The 17,503-nt window shown below is 31.9% G+C and overlaps 1 protein-coding gene across 2 annotated transcripts in view; it reads right to left on the bottom strand.

The window, feature by feature from the left end:
• The window catches only part of PPP4R3B (protein phosphatase 4 regulatory subunit 3B), a 57,576-nt gene that overhangs the window by 27,813 nt on the left and 12,260 nt on the right, over nt 1-17,503 (bottom strand). For both annotated transcript variants that reach the window (XM_006909588.3, XM_006909589.3), the window contains exons 4-8: nt 11,394-12,017; nt 6,779-6,856; nt 5,566-5,682; nt 4,138-4,254; nt 1,065-1,196 (exon numbers count right to left, since the gene is read on the bottom strand). In XM_006909588.3, the coding sequence (XP_006909650.1) occupies nt 1,065-1,196; nt 4,138-4,254; nt 5,566-5,682; nt 6,779-6,856; nt 11,394-12,017 (1,068 nt within the window). The remainder of the gene's footprint in view (nt 1-1,064; nt 1,197-4,137; nt 4,255-5,565; nt 5,683-6,778; nt 6,857-11,393; nt 12,018-17,503) is intronic.

The following is a 17,503-nucleotide window of genomic DNA, read 5'->3' as shown; positions in this document are numbered from 1 at the left end:
GGGTCAAATTGGGGGTTAGGGGGAGTGTAAAGTGGGTAAAGGGGATCAAATATATGGTAGCTGAAGGAAACTGGACTTTGGGTGGTGAACACACAATAGAATATACAGATATTAAATAATAATGTACACCTGAAAATTATATGATTATATTAACCAATTTAACCCCAATAAACTTAATTAAAAGAAAAAGATCAGATAGTATAGTTTTTCTGAAGAAAATTATTCAAAACAATTTTTTCCAAATATGCTTGTGATCTGAAATGATAATGAAGAGTCTATCGAGCAATGTGAGAGTAACTTTACTGCTTAAAATTTGAAACCCCAGATTTCACAATGTATCCAAATTTAAAAAACCACCAAATGGATTTATAAAACCTCTAGAAACAGGGTAGAATTTAGTTCTATTTAAAAAAAAAATGTAAATCTATTATTTGGAAATGTGGAAAATAATGTTTTTGATTTTCTGAGCTATTTTTTTACACAACTGGTTCTATAAACTTGCAATGATTTGAAAATAATGCACATGTTCTTTAAATATGAGGGAATTTTATAAAGGACGAATTTATTTTGAGGCAATGACTATTATTAATATTTTGAAATCGTTCCTTAAGACCTTTTTTATGACTTCTTTATTACGCAGTTGAGGTCATTTAGTACATTTTTTATTATTTACTTTTTTATAATGATAAAAAACACAACATAAAATTTATCATCTTAACCATTTTAACCATTTTTAAGTTTACAGTTCAGTAATGTTAAGTACATTCACACTGTTGTATTTTAATTTTTAAGAAGTTAACATACAGAGTCTAAGGGCTATAAGTACAAACATTTCAGTAAGATTTTAACATATTATAATATTGTATTTTGCCTCAAATGAACTGTTACAGGAATACCACTGCTACTCGAATACTAAATGAACAAATACCTAAGTATTTGTTTTTCAAAACAGTACAAATTTTCAAAAATTTTATATTTACATATAATTTATATATTTATATATTATATATAAAATAAGCTAAAACTCATTAGATCAAAAATTTTATCTCAGAGTAATTTTTTACATTAGTTGTAGCTAGCATGTTCTCTGGATCAATTAGAGTACGAAGAAGTCCCATTAGCTGAACAGCACCTCCTAGCTCAGGATCAGTATCACAGATCATTTGTTCAATTACTACATTAATGAGAAGAATATCCTGAAAGAAAATGGTTCCATTAGACCTGGTTTAGATATAAGACAAATACAGCAGCTGAAAGAACAAAATCATCATCACAAAGAAAAAAAACTCGAAAGAATGGATGAACTTATTTTAACTTTATTTTTCCTAATGTTTCTCAACGTTTTGTAAAAATATTGGAGTGAAAATAACCCACTTAAAAAAAAAAAAGCAAAGCATGCCACAGCTTACGGTACCATCAACATATGGAAGTGGAAAACACTGTATTTGCTTATTGTTTTTCAATAAAAAACTTTATTGTTATATTAGTAACATGCCCTCGGGTCTTAATATTAAGAGCTACAAAGCAGCTTGCAGATAACAAAATATGTCTTCTGGTTGTATTTTTAAAGTAGAAATCTTGAGCATTAAATTAGGATATAAAACGACTGTTCACATCAAAGGAAAGTTTTGACATCAACTCAATGGATTTGAAAATTTGTTTATTATTGGGGGAAGAAAGGGAGTAATTGAAGGACATAAGGAAACTGCATGGAATGAAGATAAATGTCTTAAGTTGGGAGAATTCTGGAAGTAATAAATAGAAAGCTTCAGTACAAAGCACTTTGTTATTATTTTGTTTTGTTAACCCTTCCAAAACTTAATATACTGTGTTATCCAAAACTAATATTTCCCTGCGAAGCTGTTCATTAACTTAAACGCATTAAAGAATCAACAAAACCATGTCATGGCAAGTTGCTTAAGATTAGAATCCTACCATCTACCATGTTTCAAAATTTGATCACCAATAAGGCAATTCTATCATGGCAACAGAGACAGAATGAAAGTTTTTCAAAGAACAATTTTGAAATAAAATTCACAGAGCTACATTAATAAACCCAGACCCAAGCCTCATTTCAATTAGAGGGTTAAAGAGCAGACTCCACATTAATCTGTTGCTGTTTCTTATTCTGGTATGTGCAGCAAAGTGTTATCTCATATAAAATGTTAAGATATTACAAAAAGGTATCGGCCAGTGAGCTTTCTTCAGAACAATGCTATGGCATTTACTTTAAATATATGTCAAAATGTAAAACTTGAATTCTATCATTTAATTAAGGCCTCAGGTAATTTGCTTGATTATATATAATACACTTATATATAAATTCATTCACTTAAAATGAGGAAAAAAATTAATAATTAATTTAGGTTATATCCAAATAAAAACAAAGTGGCAAGAAAAACTTCTTACAGTATATAGTACATACACTAAAATGTCATTTCAATATATGCTCTTTAAACTTTTTATTGTCTTCTTTCTCAAATGCAGTTTCTCCCAAATCCTGCTTCCATAAGTATCAATGTCAAACTCTGCTGGTCTGTCTACAAGCTGAGATAAAAGGGGAATGACCTGTGCTGAGAGGCCCATAATTTGGTAATGTGTAGAAGTACAAAAAGCCTATTTATATATTAAATAGTGAAAAAGAAAACTACTGAAAACTAGGGCTACAGAAAACTACATTTTCAGGAGATAAGAACTGCCTTTCTCAAAGATCTGTAAGACTTTTCTGCCAAGAAAAGTATATGCACCACTGAATGCAGGGTACCCAAGCTTGAGATAAGGAGGCACAAAGAGGTCAGTAGGTAAAGGGGAATTTTTAGGTTTAAAGATTATTACTTCTTTCTTTTTAAAGGTTGCCACCAACCCAATAGAATTTAGCACGTAGGATCCTTAATTTTTAAAATTAAAAATTTATCTGCTTTTGTGGGCTAAAAATTATTTTGAAGCATACAAAATTTTTAAATTACAAAATGGCTAGATGTCAGAAAATTCAGGGAAATGAAAGGCTTTGAAGACTGTTTAAGAAAGCGAGAAATTGAAAATGGGACTTTTTATAGTTAAAAATCAGTAACTGCTTCTCTAAGTCTCATGCAGCAATTAAATGTAAACATAAAATATTTCTAATGAAAACAGAAATAAAAGCTTTATGAGTTCTTAAAGTTAGTAATTTATTCTTTTCATGGTGTGAGATTTTGTGATGAATGCCTTTAATCGCACACATCACTAAGGATAGAGCACTGAGTGTTAATTTCAAAGTAATCTTTTGTAAAGGCTGGCACTAAATTAGGAATATCAACAGTGAGATAAACTAGGTATTTATTTCTTTAAAGTCAGATTTGGCATTATTTGGGTTTACGAAAAAACCTTAAAAGATACTTAACACAAAATATTTCTTCTATTTCTTTTCTACTGCCTTAAACGATACCATTAACCCAAACTGATTCTAAATAAAATTTTTTTAAAAAACATTGGAAATAGATATCAAAGATAGACATAAAAATCTAAGTGAAGAGATTAAACATAAAAGAACTGTAGTTTAATTTAATAGTAACTCAAACAAGGATCAAATTAACATTGGGATTCAAAACCTTTAAGAAGAGACATCATTATATTTTAGTTATTTTCTACTTAAAATATATTTAATATAAGAAAGTACTTTAAATTACTGCTACATATTTTAAAAATAAAGAGAAGGTAAAAATATTTCTGTAGTAAGGAAACACAATATTGGTCTCATTATTAAATGTTCACCCTACCAAACCCACTACCCCCAGCCCCCCACATCTTAACAAGTGAAAGTAACTTCTTAGTTATACTATACTAACTAGATAAGTGCCAGACCTTTGGGCTTGAAATTATATTTCATTAGCATTTGAAACTTTTTAAAGGCCAACATATAAGAATTTGTTTCTATGGTAATCTATTAAGTTCAACACTAGTTTGAATATATATATATATATTTATAATCAATACAACCTAATCCAAATCAATTGGTATATATTCTGGGCTTGCCAAAGTCACAAATGATCAGAAATCTACTATTTTGCTTCATAATAAATTATGATTATGGCTGTTCTTAACAGCTTGCAAATACTATTCTACAGGCAATTCACAAAGAATCAGGGCACTATTACTTACATCATCACTCTGCTGGGCCTCTTGCATTACAAATTCTCGGACCATGGATGGACTAAACTCTACTAGATAAGAGAATATATCTGTAGCAGCTGATCTGACTTGCAAATCATCCATGCCCTGATAAAAGGAAAATGAGGTTACTTAAAGACTGTCAACGAAAGTTATATTGTGTTTTCCTCTTCCTTCTCAAATCTATGTACACCTCCGGCTTTTTGGATTTAATTGTACTGGAATCAAAATATATAACCTCTCCAACCTTTTCTTCCTTTCCATTTAGAAATATTGAAAGCTTTTAGGCAGTTCAATGATTAGTTTCTGCCAACTGTTACCATCACAAAGATATATCCTCAGAGAATTTAAATATATGAATTCACGCAGGATTATAAAACTATGCTTTATAAATGCTGTAATAATTTTTTTTCTTGGGGAGGGGGAATTCTTGATTTAAATATATGTAAAATTGTGAATGTTTTCTCCAGGTTAAGGCTTCAAAACCTTCCAGAATCTGTCTTTGGTCCCAGATTTGCCAGTTATTTTATGCCTTAGTAACTGATTCTCTCTTTTATGACTCTCCTAATAAAGGATGCTTGTGAAAACACTTTTGGTATTTTCATGACTTAGTTTTCTAAAATAGTGATCCTGAAAATATTCCCTTAACTCAGCAGTTCTTAAAGTATGGTCCAGGGAATCCCAGCAAGGGGTTTTAAGACTCTTTTTAGGAAATACATAAAATTAAAACTATTTTCATAGTAGTAAATAATACTAAGGCATTATTGACCTTTTTCAAGGCATTACTAACCTTTTTTACTCTATCACAAGTATAGTGGGTTTTTCTGGAGGCTAAAAGACGTGATATCACAACAAATTAAATGCAAAAGCTGCTATGAGACTCTAGCTATCTTCTATTAAGCCAGACATTAAAGAGAATGGCAAAAAATGTGAAACAATGCCACTCTTCTCACTATTTGAATTAATACTTGTAAAATTTCTCATTTTTTCATATAATAAATACCAATGGATGAAACTCATAAACGAAAATATGAGAACCATTGCCCTAAACCCATATTGTAGCATGAGCCCCTTTGGTCTAGTGTGCCCTTGACTCTACTCATTGGTCTAAAAGGGAAAGATATTTTATTAGTTTCTATGAAACACTTAATATTGTTACTGAAGAGAAAATAGTTATGTAAAAACATGTGGGATTTTTATTCACCTGAAGCCATATTATATGCAAGTGATTACATATAAAATTATAAATTTAATAAAAATATGAAGACTGAAAACACTGTTGTAATAATTCACTACTATAAAGTGAATCATAACTTAAATTATAAAATTCAATATGCATTACTATAATACTTTTCACCCATAATATAAATCATAATATATTCACAATTTCAAAAACATGAATAAAAGTTATATAATTACCATTACAATTTCAAGAGCAGGAAGAATCCCCAACTTTGCCAAAGTTTTGAAAAATGCATCCCTGTTTTGAGGTTGTAATGTCTGAGAAAATGCACAAAATTCCTTGAAAAAATTAACCTGTAATGTTAGAAAGTATAGTGAGACATTGACACACATAAAAGTAAACTTGGGGCACACTGTAATGTGATCAATCACAGTGTGGAATTCACCCTTAATGAGGATCTTGACTTCTCAGGGTATCCTGGTTCCTCAAAACCTACATTAAAGTATGTATTAGAAACTAGCATCTCATTAAAAGTAAACTTTGAATTATTTTTCAAACACTTGAACAATTAACTCTCTAAAGACATTACAGTGTACACATTATATTTACAGTCTGAGAGCATATACATATTATTTTCAATTTATGATTAAAGTATAAAAATGACAGGTAAGGCAGATATTTTGAATTAGAGCACACATTTTCACAGAAACCGTGCTATAATAAACTGTGGCTGGTTTCTAGGGAGCTCTCAAAGTATGATTCAATTTTTAAGAATTGGAAAGGGCATTACAGATTCCCTAAAGGACTAATTTTATAAATGAGAAAATTGAGTAGGCTATTAGAAATAACTACACCAAAAGTGACTTGATTGATTTTAAGTCAGCAATTTTTCATTACTTCTTAAAACCCAAGAATCTGATTATAATGTTTGAAAAAATGACAGAATGCTGGTAAATAGCAATCACTATTTTCTTTCTCCAAAGCATAGCCTATGTCTCAAAAAAGTGATTATTTGAAAGAAAAAAACATTTCCAAGAAGCAATTATTTATCATTCATTTACTTAAAAAGCATTTTCCTTATCACTTATTTAAAAAGAAAAGCATCTCTATAATGTGAGTATCTACATCCATGAAAATATGTCAGTTTGTAATTCTGTCCCAACATAAACCATATATCTGATTTTGGGATTTCTAAGGCACACAATTTCCCTCAGTGGGTGGAGGGGGGCAGGAAACCTACATCAAAATACCTTAAGAAATTTCCAAAATACATAAAACAATTACATTTAAGAAACTTTGAGAATAATAATTTATAGTATAATTTAAGTATATATCTTTCATCTCATACTAATTATAAAAAGTCTCTCTTAACAAATTCAATATTAAAGCCTGTATGCCAAAAGAGTAAGTGCTCTTTAAGGACTTGAATTTCAAGAATAAATGACTTACCAATTCACGCCGTTTATCATCATCTGTAGCCTCATCTGTTAATTGTGCAAAAACTTCAGATAAAAACTTCTCATCTTCCTACATGAGAAAAAATATTTACTATGAAATGTTAACAAAAGTATAAAGTTACATTCATTTATGTAATTTACACAAATTATATTAATTCCAGGGTATAATCATGTTATAATTTTCAAAACCTGACTACACCATTCAGTATTAGTTATACATACATTAATATTTCACTTAACAAGAAACCTCAATTATAAAGAACTCTTTGGAAAACAATAATAGATGTTCTAGAAGTCATGCATGAAAACTCATTTACTTTATCTTAGAGCCTCTCTAGCTCTTCTCAGGTCTATTTACCCTTAATTTAAATGTAATTCAAATAAGTTTAAAAATCTCATTGTCAGTCCACAGCTGATTAGAAAAATTATATAAATATGGTACAGGGACAATAGTAAAGGAGGCTGAATTCTGGCAGTGAAAAGATTAAAAAGCCTTTTAACCCTTTACCAATTTAGAAAAAAAAGTGCAGCTCGCTGCCAGCATTATTTTAACATCGCATGCTACATTTTCTAAGATTTGACATTTTCAGCAATTGAGAATTACTGTATTTTGTAAATGGAAATACCACTACTAAAAACAGAATGTTATAAACAGAATGATGTCATTTGTTTCCAAACACCATCAATATACTAGAGTGATGCGAAAATAATAATAAAAGTAAGATATTTCATGGCAAACTTTGGGGGTAAGATTAGGACTGTAATCCACGAGTTTTCTTGGGGTAAATGCTGCAGCTGCAAGCACCATGGGTGATTATTCTTGGGGCAAACAGGAAATGGGTTGAAACACAAGCACTCATGGAAATAATCTAGGGACATTTGGTGTAGTCTTACATGTTCTGTGGTCCCCAAGGATGTAACTAAACGACAAAACACTACAATAACTGCTTTTCATACTGATGACTCTAAGGTATTAAATGACAGATGTGTTAATTTCTTGAAGCACTGTTTAAAAGGACACACAGAAAACACAGTAGAATATGTACTGTATGATCTTACTTTTAACATAAATTTGTGCGAAGCGGTATCAATCCCTTAGAGCCTCTCTGAAATATGGTAAAATATATATGAAAAAATAAATGAATGAAAACTACTAGGTACGATCATGGAGACTATAATATGCTTTCCCACACCACATCCACTGAAGCTCCTCAAAAACACAACACAGAGCAATAACCCCTTTCATTAGCGTGACTCAGAATGGTGTTTCTTTTGTTATTTATTTCTTTCACTTCTTTTAGACTTTTATGTACTAAGGCCTGAACCAACCATTTTCTGAGAGAGTTCAACTGTATATGTAATTGTCTTTAATTTATCTTTTGAATCACTTTTTCCAAATTCCTTCTGTCTGAATATTTTAGGATGTGGGGACTAAGAACACATTTACCTCCATTTGCACCTTTTATGAATTTGTTACCTTCTTGCATCTCTCCCAGATTAAATCTTCCATTTCTGTCTAAACATGTTTTACTTTTGCAAAATATTTTCATAGGAAAATAGTTCCAATTCTTTGATAAATGTTATTTCCCATTTAAATTCTTCTTATGTTATTCATTATTTGTGTGCTGACAAAACTGCATAAAGTATTAACAGAAGCAATTTCAAGTATTATAGTCTGACAGGAGAATGCTTTGATTTCTAGGTTTTTTTTCTTGATTTCTAACATTATTCTTAATAATATTCTACAAAGCACTCTGTCCCAATATATGTATTAAGGAAGCAACTGATTAATAGCATAAAGCTTATCATGAACACAGATGGAATGTTTCCCCTTAAATCTCTGGTTCTCCAAGCTATTAACTAGTCTCTTTAGATCACTATAGACACACACACAAACCCCAAAAAAACAAAACTCAGAACTAATACAATTTTCATATAAACACATAAATTTAGAATTAGATTGGAATTTAAGAGATTACCGAAAGATTGCCTAGTCCACTTTCCTGCTTCTTTCTGCCTGTTAGTCATCTTACTCAGTGCCTAGTCCAATTTTAAATTTCATGAGACTGAGGTACAAAGAGTGGAGTTATTTGAGGATAGCTAGTGACAGAGATGGATTTAAAATCCAAATCTCCTGCATAATGTGATTTTCATCACTCCCACCAGATAAAATAAACTACAGGACAGATTCTGAAGTAGTTTGAAGTCATGGAACAAACCAAAGCAACACACACAGACAAACTAGAATAGGACAAATCTATAAGATAAAATTTATGTTAAATCCTATATTTGAGTCCACAAAATAAAAAACCCGTATTATTATAAACAAATGTTTTCTTAAAGGTACTGAAAGATTTTATATATTTAATTAGTAATTGGGATGAAAAGTTAGACATTTCTCTTTCAGTGCTGAAATGATATATGCAAAGTATGTCAAAAACAAAGTAAAATCACTGATCCTACCAAGTTTGTTTTAGCTCAACTCTTATCTATGGAATAGTGGAAACACATGTAATATGTTAAAATGTCAAGATTTGAGATACTCGTCCTTCATCATTTCTAGTGAAGGGAGAAGTTAAAACTTTTTGTTCTGAAAAGGATCTTAATCAGTAGCAGTTTTGTGTGGAAATAACTTCATTTTATCAGCTTTTATGAATTTAATTTGTAAAACATTTTAAAGTATAATTCTCAGTTCTGAGCAAAGGGATTTTTGAACTACAATTAGCTAGAAAATTCAAGTCAACTAAAATCTTATTTCCCTGTCATGCTTAAGAGAATCTCAACAGGTATTAGAGTACATACTAGGAGCTAGTGACCATGCTAAATGCTTTCATATAATTTCTCAGTTGATTAATCTAACTTAGGCTAGAAGTGAGGTACCTTCTGGCACAAAGGAGATAACTAAGTGGCAAATTTTACATCAACAACAGGCAGTTCACAATATCTGGCAATTCCATTTAAATACATCTCATGGACCAGAAATGAATAGGGTATTTTTTTTTTTTAAGCTATACTTTATTATATAATTATAGCTGTCAGAAATAAACCTATGACAAAATATGTAAAATGACATACAAAGTGTTATAAATATTTTAAAATTAGTTTGCATAATTTATTTTTTAAAACATAAAGCAATGATTTACTATTATGGTTTTAGCAACCCTTCTGAAGTCAAAAGCAGTCCTTCTGAAGTCAAAAGCAGTCATTTGAAAGGTTTCTGTCACTGGGTCCTTTATATCAACTATATTGACTGTGAGTCTATTTCCAATCTCCTGAGACTGCAACTGTTTTTCTGTCAGGAACTGAAATGGCACCCTGATTTGTACTGTTATCATTTTTAAAAAGCAGGTAAAGTAAAGTAACAACAAAAGATAGGGAAACAATGCTTGGAAGTACTATAAAAAGGAGTCTCATAACTAAATACTAAGTCAGAGAGTCTCAACTTTTTGGTCTCTGGATACCTATGAACTCTTAAAAATGAGTCAGGGCCCCAAAGAGCTTTATCATATTGGTTACATTTATCAATATTTACCATACTTAAAATTAATTTAAAACTAAGACATTTAAAAACATTTATTAATTTGTTTTAAAAATAAGCTATTATGTAAATAGTTTTTATGAGAAAGAACTATATGATCTAAAATTTTAAAAATTTAGAAAGAAGAGTGGCTCTGTTTTACATTTTTGGAAATCTCTTTAATGTTTCGCATATCAGAAAACAGCTAGAGTCCTATATATTCTTTAGCATTCAGTATATCATGATATGCTGTTTTGGTTGAAATATAATGAAGAAAATACAGCCACACACTGACATAAAGTTGGAAAAGAGAAAACCTCACAAACCTCTCTAGAAGGGCTCGAGAGATCCACAACTATACATGAGAACCACTACACTAAGTACACAGTAGCTGCTAATAAACTCAGTAACTCATATGTAAATAATAAAGAGTTACGTAGAAAACTGTGTATATAGTATACTATCACAAGTAAAGCAAATTCTTCAAAATCATGTTAACTACAGTTAGGGTATAAAGTATTAACATGATGGTATAAAACTCCTATTTTACAACCCAAGGAGACAATAAAATCAACCTCATGCAGAAAATGATCTATCATATCCTGAAAATTAATGAAGGTTTCTCAATCTTGGCTGAATATCTGAATTATTTGGGAAGCTTTAAGCACTCACACATATAGATATCCCAATAATAAATGGGTCTCATAAAATGTAATAAAAGATACTTTTAAAAATAGCTGCTTCTGTTTGAGATGATGAAAAAGTTCTGGAAATAGACGGAGATGATAGGTATATAACACTGTGAATGTACTTAATGTTATGAATTGTACATTTAATTGTTAAAATGGCAAATTTTATGTCATCTATATCCTATTAATTTTTAAAAAGCAAAAAAGTAAGTCAAAAAAACCCAGCTACATCATAGCCACTTAAAAATGTAAAAAGTCACATTAAAAAATAATTCTCTCTCAGAAAGCCATGACATAAAGTAAACGAATCTTTCAAAAAGAAGGAATAAATAGCAGCTTGAACTATTAAGGAAAATAAATATCTGAGAAGAGAAATGTGAAGAACACTTTAGTTTACTTACCTGCAACATGCTGACTATCTCAACTTTGTTGAAGAAAATAAAAGACGTAAGAGTAGAAAGAAAATTCTCTTCAAAAACGGATGGCGTAGGCAAAATGATGTCTTGAATATACTGTACTCTATAAGTCTGATGTATTTTTTGCCTTAATTCAGAGTCTGTTATTGGTATAACTTCTTTAAACTTTGCAGTTTTGGTCAGGAATTCTCTATGCCTTTTTGGCTGAGCCAAAGCAGGGTCATATTCAAGGCATCCCACGACATCCATGATACACTCATCAGAAAACATTACCTCAAACAGAGTTGCCTTATTTAGGAATAAGATTCCTCTAATAATTTCATACAAATGGTGTAAGCCTTCAGTGTTTTCTAAGTTCTCACAGGCTTGGAACAGCTGCAGTAGTTTTTTAATATAGCCTTCATTTTCCAAGGCTAGAGCCAGCTTTTCCCTACGGATAGGTGAGGAGAGAACTGAGGTAATTAAGTCAGCAATCTCTTCAAGTTTACTTAGTTCACATGTAGGCAGGTCTATCAGATGACTGGTTTCAGGCATTTCTTCAAATCGTTCTTCTTCTGATTCATCAATGAGGTCCTGTGTGACTTCCACTGATGGATCCTTTCCTTGAACCTAAAAATACCCAAGTACAGCTGGTTACCTTAAAATATAAAATAATTCAAAATTTTGGAATTCAAATCATTGACCACTGAATTTAGGTTAAAAACAGCTTGCAAATAATCAATACTAGTATTACGGTCATTGCTAATTAAAAGTGAAGTCTAGAGGGGGAAAATACACCGTTCAGGGTCAACTGTTTGAGTCTGTTACTAACTACAGGTTATTTCACCTCTAAATTTTCCAACTTATAACTTAAGGTTAACTCTAATCCCTGACAACTTGAATATTTCAGCTGATGTTATGTAGATTTGTGGTGTTAAATTATGTAATAACCATGTGAAGTTAATAACTTTACTGGATATTTTTTAATTTTGCAGAGGGTAACTCTTCTGTTGGTCCCCAAATTCACTATGCATGACTCTTAAAGCACTATCACATTGGCCTGACAAGAACACTACTGAGTTTAAATCAAATTAATACCCAACTCCTTGTACATTAAAGAGTACAAAAATAGGATTTTCTCAAATTCCTTTTGAAATTTGCTTTCAGAAAAATATTTGCTTTTGCTATGGCCTGAAACTGCTCTAAAAGATAGTCCATTTTTTTAAAAATAGCATTTAACATCTGTGATAAAGTCTTCAAGTTCTAATATTTATATAATAAAGATCATAACAAAGAATAAAGAATTGTTTTATGATTCAGGTTGACAGCTCTAAAACAGCATGTCTAATGTAACACTTTATATAATGAATTACTCTATTTAATATTAAAAAATGTTTAAAACTTCACTTTTCATAACATTTTCTAATTCCTAATATGAGTGCGATTATATATACTCTTCTCCGCCTCAAAACATCATAAATATCCTGAATAAAAAAATTCCAAACCCACCAAAGCAACACATGAAAGAATGTCTAAGAGCTTAAAAAAAGGTAGACTAACACACAAACATACTTTTTTTTCCTAGAAGGATGAGAGTACTTTTTTTACTTCTGTGTTCTCAACAGAGTAGCTGGGCTTAAGGAGACTGACACATAAATATAAGAGAAAGTTTAATTAACAAGTTTATAAGAATAGTTCAGATAAAATGCAATGGAACTTCAGAGCAAGGGAAATTCCTTCCAGCTCCTGGAGGCAGAGGGGAGAGGAGAGAATGTAAGGAAGTCATCATAAAAGTAGTGGCATTTGAGACCTTACACGGACTTTCAAAGGTAGGATAAGATTCAGGTAGGGGATAAAGGTAATCAAAGTGCAAGAGGAATAGCACACAGGCAGAGAGATGAAAATATGTGACATGCATATGGCAAAGAGCAAAACTGGAAATGTAGACTGAAGTCCAATCATGGAATATCAAGCTATAACACTTGAATTTTTGTGCAGGGAAGCAAATGTGCAGGACTGTCCTTTAGAAAGTTCACCAGGTATTAGCTGTATAGAATAAATTTGAGAACATATATTAATCAGGGTGTTATTTCAAAGTTTATACAAAACAACTGAATTTGGATAGTGATGGTGAGACAGGATAAGGAATAGCTACAAAAAAGAGAAGGAAGCAAAAATGACCCCATAGTTTTTAAACCTGTCATTAGAAATATTATGGCTCCTTTGACAAAAACTGGCAACATGGGAGTGGAATGGTTAATAAGAGTTCAGTTTTATGGAGTTCGAGGTATATGAATATCATGCTGGCAACTAAATACATGGGCCTACTACTCAGGGAAAAGAATAGGACAGAAGATAGAGATCTGGTATTAGGACAACAGTTAAAGCCAGAAGACTCTGACAGTAGCCAGAGAAAAGAGGAGTGAAGTGTGAGGTGGGGGGAAGAAACAAGAAAAATAATTAGAGGTTATAAAGAAAAAAAAGAGAAAATCAGAGGCATTAACTTATACTTCAAATGAATATTCTGCACATGTTTAAGACTAAAAGCACAGTTCACTAGATTATAGCATGTTTATTGCTGTGTTATCTAGTATTAATCCTTACAAGCTTCCTGGATTCTCTCCTAAACTTAATTTTCATTGATATGATCTGTCAATTCCACATAAACCTAAGTGTCTTATCTAGTTGTCAATAGTGCTGTCCACCAAGTATTTCTGGCTCTCTCCCTTTTGTGGTACCTGAGATTTTTTGCCTCCATGAAGTCAGATGTAGCTGTGACTTCCTTTGGTCAATGAAATGTGAGCAAAAGTGCCATGTTTAACTTCTGAGCAGAAACTTTTAAAAGCCAATGCTCTGATTTGCCATCTTTCCCACTTTGCAATGATCCTGGAAGTATTAAAATAAATTCTCTATCAACCTGGGTGGTCCCTGAATGATGAGCGCAGCCCCTTCTCCTCCAACCCTGCCCATCATTGGTCAAATAGCATAAGGGAAGAACAAACTTTTGTTGTGTCTGACAGGCCACTGAACTTTTAGAATTTTAATGCAACATAGTATGACCTTAACATTCTTGAAGTCAGTCAACTAAATGTGCTGAATGGATTCTCAATATATCAATACAGTTTTCAATGAAAATGTGTTATTTCAGCACTCCTACTCTAGTCCTTTGCAGCTGTTGCTTTATTTTTTTTCTCCTTTTCAAGTCTCAGAAGAGACTTTCTTTCCTTTGAAAAGAAGACATCATCAGTACTCAACTTCCTCCAACATTCTTCTCCATTTCACAACTTACCTTCACCCATTTCCTTTATCTGTTTCAAAGAAAATGTCTCTACCATTTTCTGAGGTTAAAACTTCCTACATATGTAATTTTGACTTTATGCTTTCTAAAAGCTCAATATATGTCAATTATCGCAGCTCTCAGCTTTATAATTTCTGCCTCTCCAAAGGTTCTTTTTGTTCTACCATTCACCATTTCTCTTAAGATACTTATTGCTCTCTGAGCATCAAACTTTTTCAAAGAGTTCTATTTTCTCATTATAAGACGTTAAGAAATGACTGAGTAATATGGTTTTTACTGAAATTGAAACTGCTTTTTCAAAGGTCAGCAATGACCTCCTAAACTGAAAAATAAAACCTAACATATGGCTCTGTGGAATATCATGCAGTAGTTAGAAGTAATAAACTAAACGTATATTCAGCAACACATGTGTATCTTAAAAGTAAAAAATTAACCTTGCCTGAACCAGCAGAGTGGCCAAATCTAAAATCCCTTCCAAAGGTGGAAAAGTTTAGGTAAAGATCAATGACAGATGGAGAGGAAAAACAGTAACTGAAGGCAAAGGAATGAATACACAGATAAAACGAGGAAAATCCAATAGTTAACACTGAAAGGCTACTAAAAAGGCTCAGAGCAAGAGGATGATATTCTCTTAGCTCAATTATACCAGATGCCTGAAAGGATGAAGCCGTATGTTTACCAAGACCACAGCTGCTCTTAGAACCTGACAAGGTCGAATGGAAACGTATAAATAAACATGATGAGTGATACCACTCTGGGAGACATTTTGTCATATGATATGATTATGAACTGAACCAACTGTTAACAACTAAGTGGGATGCTAGTAATATGCCAGTATCTATTGACTTTTACTTTTCAAATTACATCTACTACCATACTGCAATATGGTATAACACTGGCATTGTTGGTTCAACTGCCTTATGTGCATAAACCTTATGACTGATCAAATGTATTGAGAGATTGAGTTAAAGCCTCCTTAGAATTTAATGCTGATAGACAATGACTGGCCTGAAGAACAAGTGGATTTTGTTAACCATCAGTTAATTTCTATGCTAAATACTTCTGTACAAGTTTATTATAAAGTACAAATTGCAATCAATAGGAGAGGAATGAGTAATCAAATTAGTGGCTTTAAAGGACAGATTAGTTGTTTCTTTAAATCTATCTCTACCCCAGACTGGGTCCTCTAAAAGTTAGGCATATTCATACTGATAGTATTGCTCTGTCATATAAATGTTATACTAAATGTAGATGCTTAGACAAATATGGTTGTTTTGTTGTTAAGAAAATCTCTTAGCCAATGGACAAGGGGCACCCTTTGCAGTAAAGAATTAATCTTGCCCAAAGAAAGGTTTAGCCTTGGTCTAGTTCCTGAGAGGTAACCTCTAACTGCTGTGAGTAAGCTGTCTGATAAGTGTTTTTGTTTACCTGGGGGCTTTAGGCTATGACAGATATTCCATATGTGGGCAACTATGTGGTTGATAGTAGAGGTCAACCTCTGGAGGTGATGGAAACTTAAGTCAGCTTTGTCGGCAGTCAGCCTGCTTCTATGACTAACTCCTAATGAAAATGCTGGACACCAAGGTTTAGGTATGCTTCCCTAGTCAGCAATACTCTGTACATGTTACCATACATCATTGATGAAAGAAGTTAAGCGCTGTATGAAGGACTATCTTGGGAGAAAAATGGAAGTTCATGCCTGAAATTCTCCTAGACCCTTGACCTATGTGCCTTTTCCCATTGGTAATTTTAATCTGTATTATTTTTGCTGTAATAATCTACAACCATGATTCCAACAGTTTTGTAGAGTTCCGTGAGTCTTTCTAGTGAATTAAATGAACCTGAGAGTGATCTTGGGGACCTCCTGAACTGTGTAAGTGAAAAGAGTAAGAACCAAATTTCAGCAAAAATTTCTAGGACATATGTATGAAGTCTCCAAAAGCATATATTAAATAGTAGGTGCTGAGGTGTGGGGAGGGGAGAAATTGGGCAAGGTATAACCTAATATGCTGATCACTGAAAAATATTATCAGTATATAAATTTGTTATAACATATATATACATCAACAGCCTAGTTTTTAAAATGATGTTTGTCTTCTGTTTTATTAATTCATTCTTTAAATATATATCGAGTGTATGCATAACAGGTACCAGTTGCCATGCTGGTTTCAGAGGATGGAAGAATAAAATATAACTTTTCAGGAATTTAAAACAAAAAAGTCTTAATATACTGCTATTAATATTCTGAACAGTCATAAATAATATGGTAAAGTTATTATTCTTTTATTGTTGAAGTTTTATATCCTTCATTCTGTTTGCATTTTCTTAAATCAGTTTTTTCCATAATTCATGGATGAACACACGACACGTTTATTGCATCAAAATAGAACAGCAAATATTTGTGGACTGCATGTGTATAAGTCTGGAATCTTACATCTCACTTTACAGAAAACTTTGCAAACATAAAATTAATCTCAATACCTGGAGAACACATGAAGAAAAAAAGGTAAAAATTAGGACCTTCTTGCCATCACCACCAAATTTCCAGGTTGAAAACAGGCAAAACCAAAGGTGAAATAATAAAACAATTTGCATTATATTCTATGTATATTGTACCAATTAAATAGTGTTTTCAACTGTTCATCAACTGCTATTCTTTTAATTAATATTGTATACTAATTATGCTCCAGTAATACATGATGCATAGTAAGATATGAGGTAGGAAAGAAACCATCTACTCCCAACTTAAGTTTAGTGATTTAGAGTTATATGGCAAATAAGCTTTATATGGAGTCAGAAGGTTCGCACTGCACTTAGT

The sequence above is a fragment of the Pteropus alecto genome, unplaced genomic scaffold (genome assembly GCF_000325575.1).
Source record: "Pteropus alecto unplaced genomic scaffold, ASM32557v1 scaffold131, whole genome shotgun sequence".
Lineage (NCBI taxonomy): Eukaryota > Metazoa > Chordata > Mammalia > Chiroptera > Pteropodidae > Pteropus > Pteropus alecto.
Note: the sequence above shows the minus strand (reverse complement) of the source record. Positions and strands in the feature narration are given on the sequence as shown.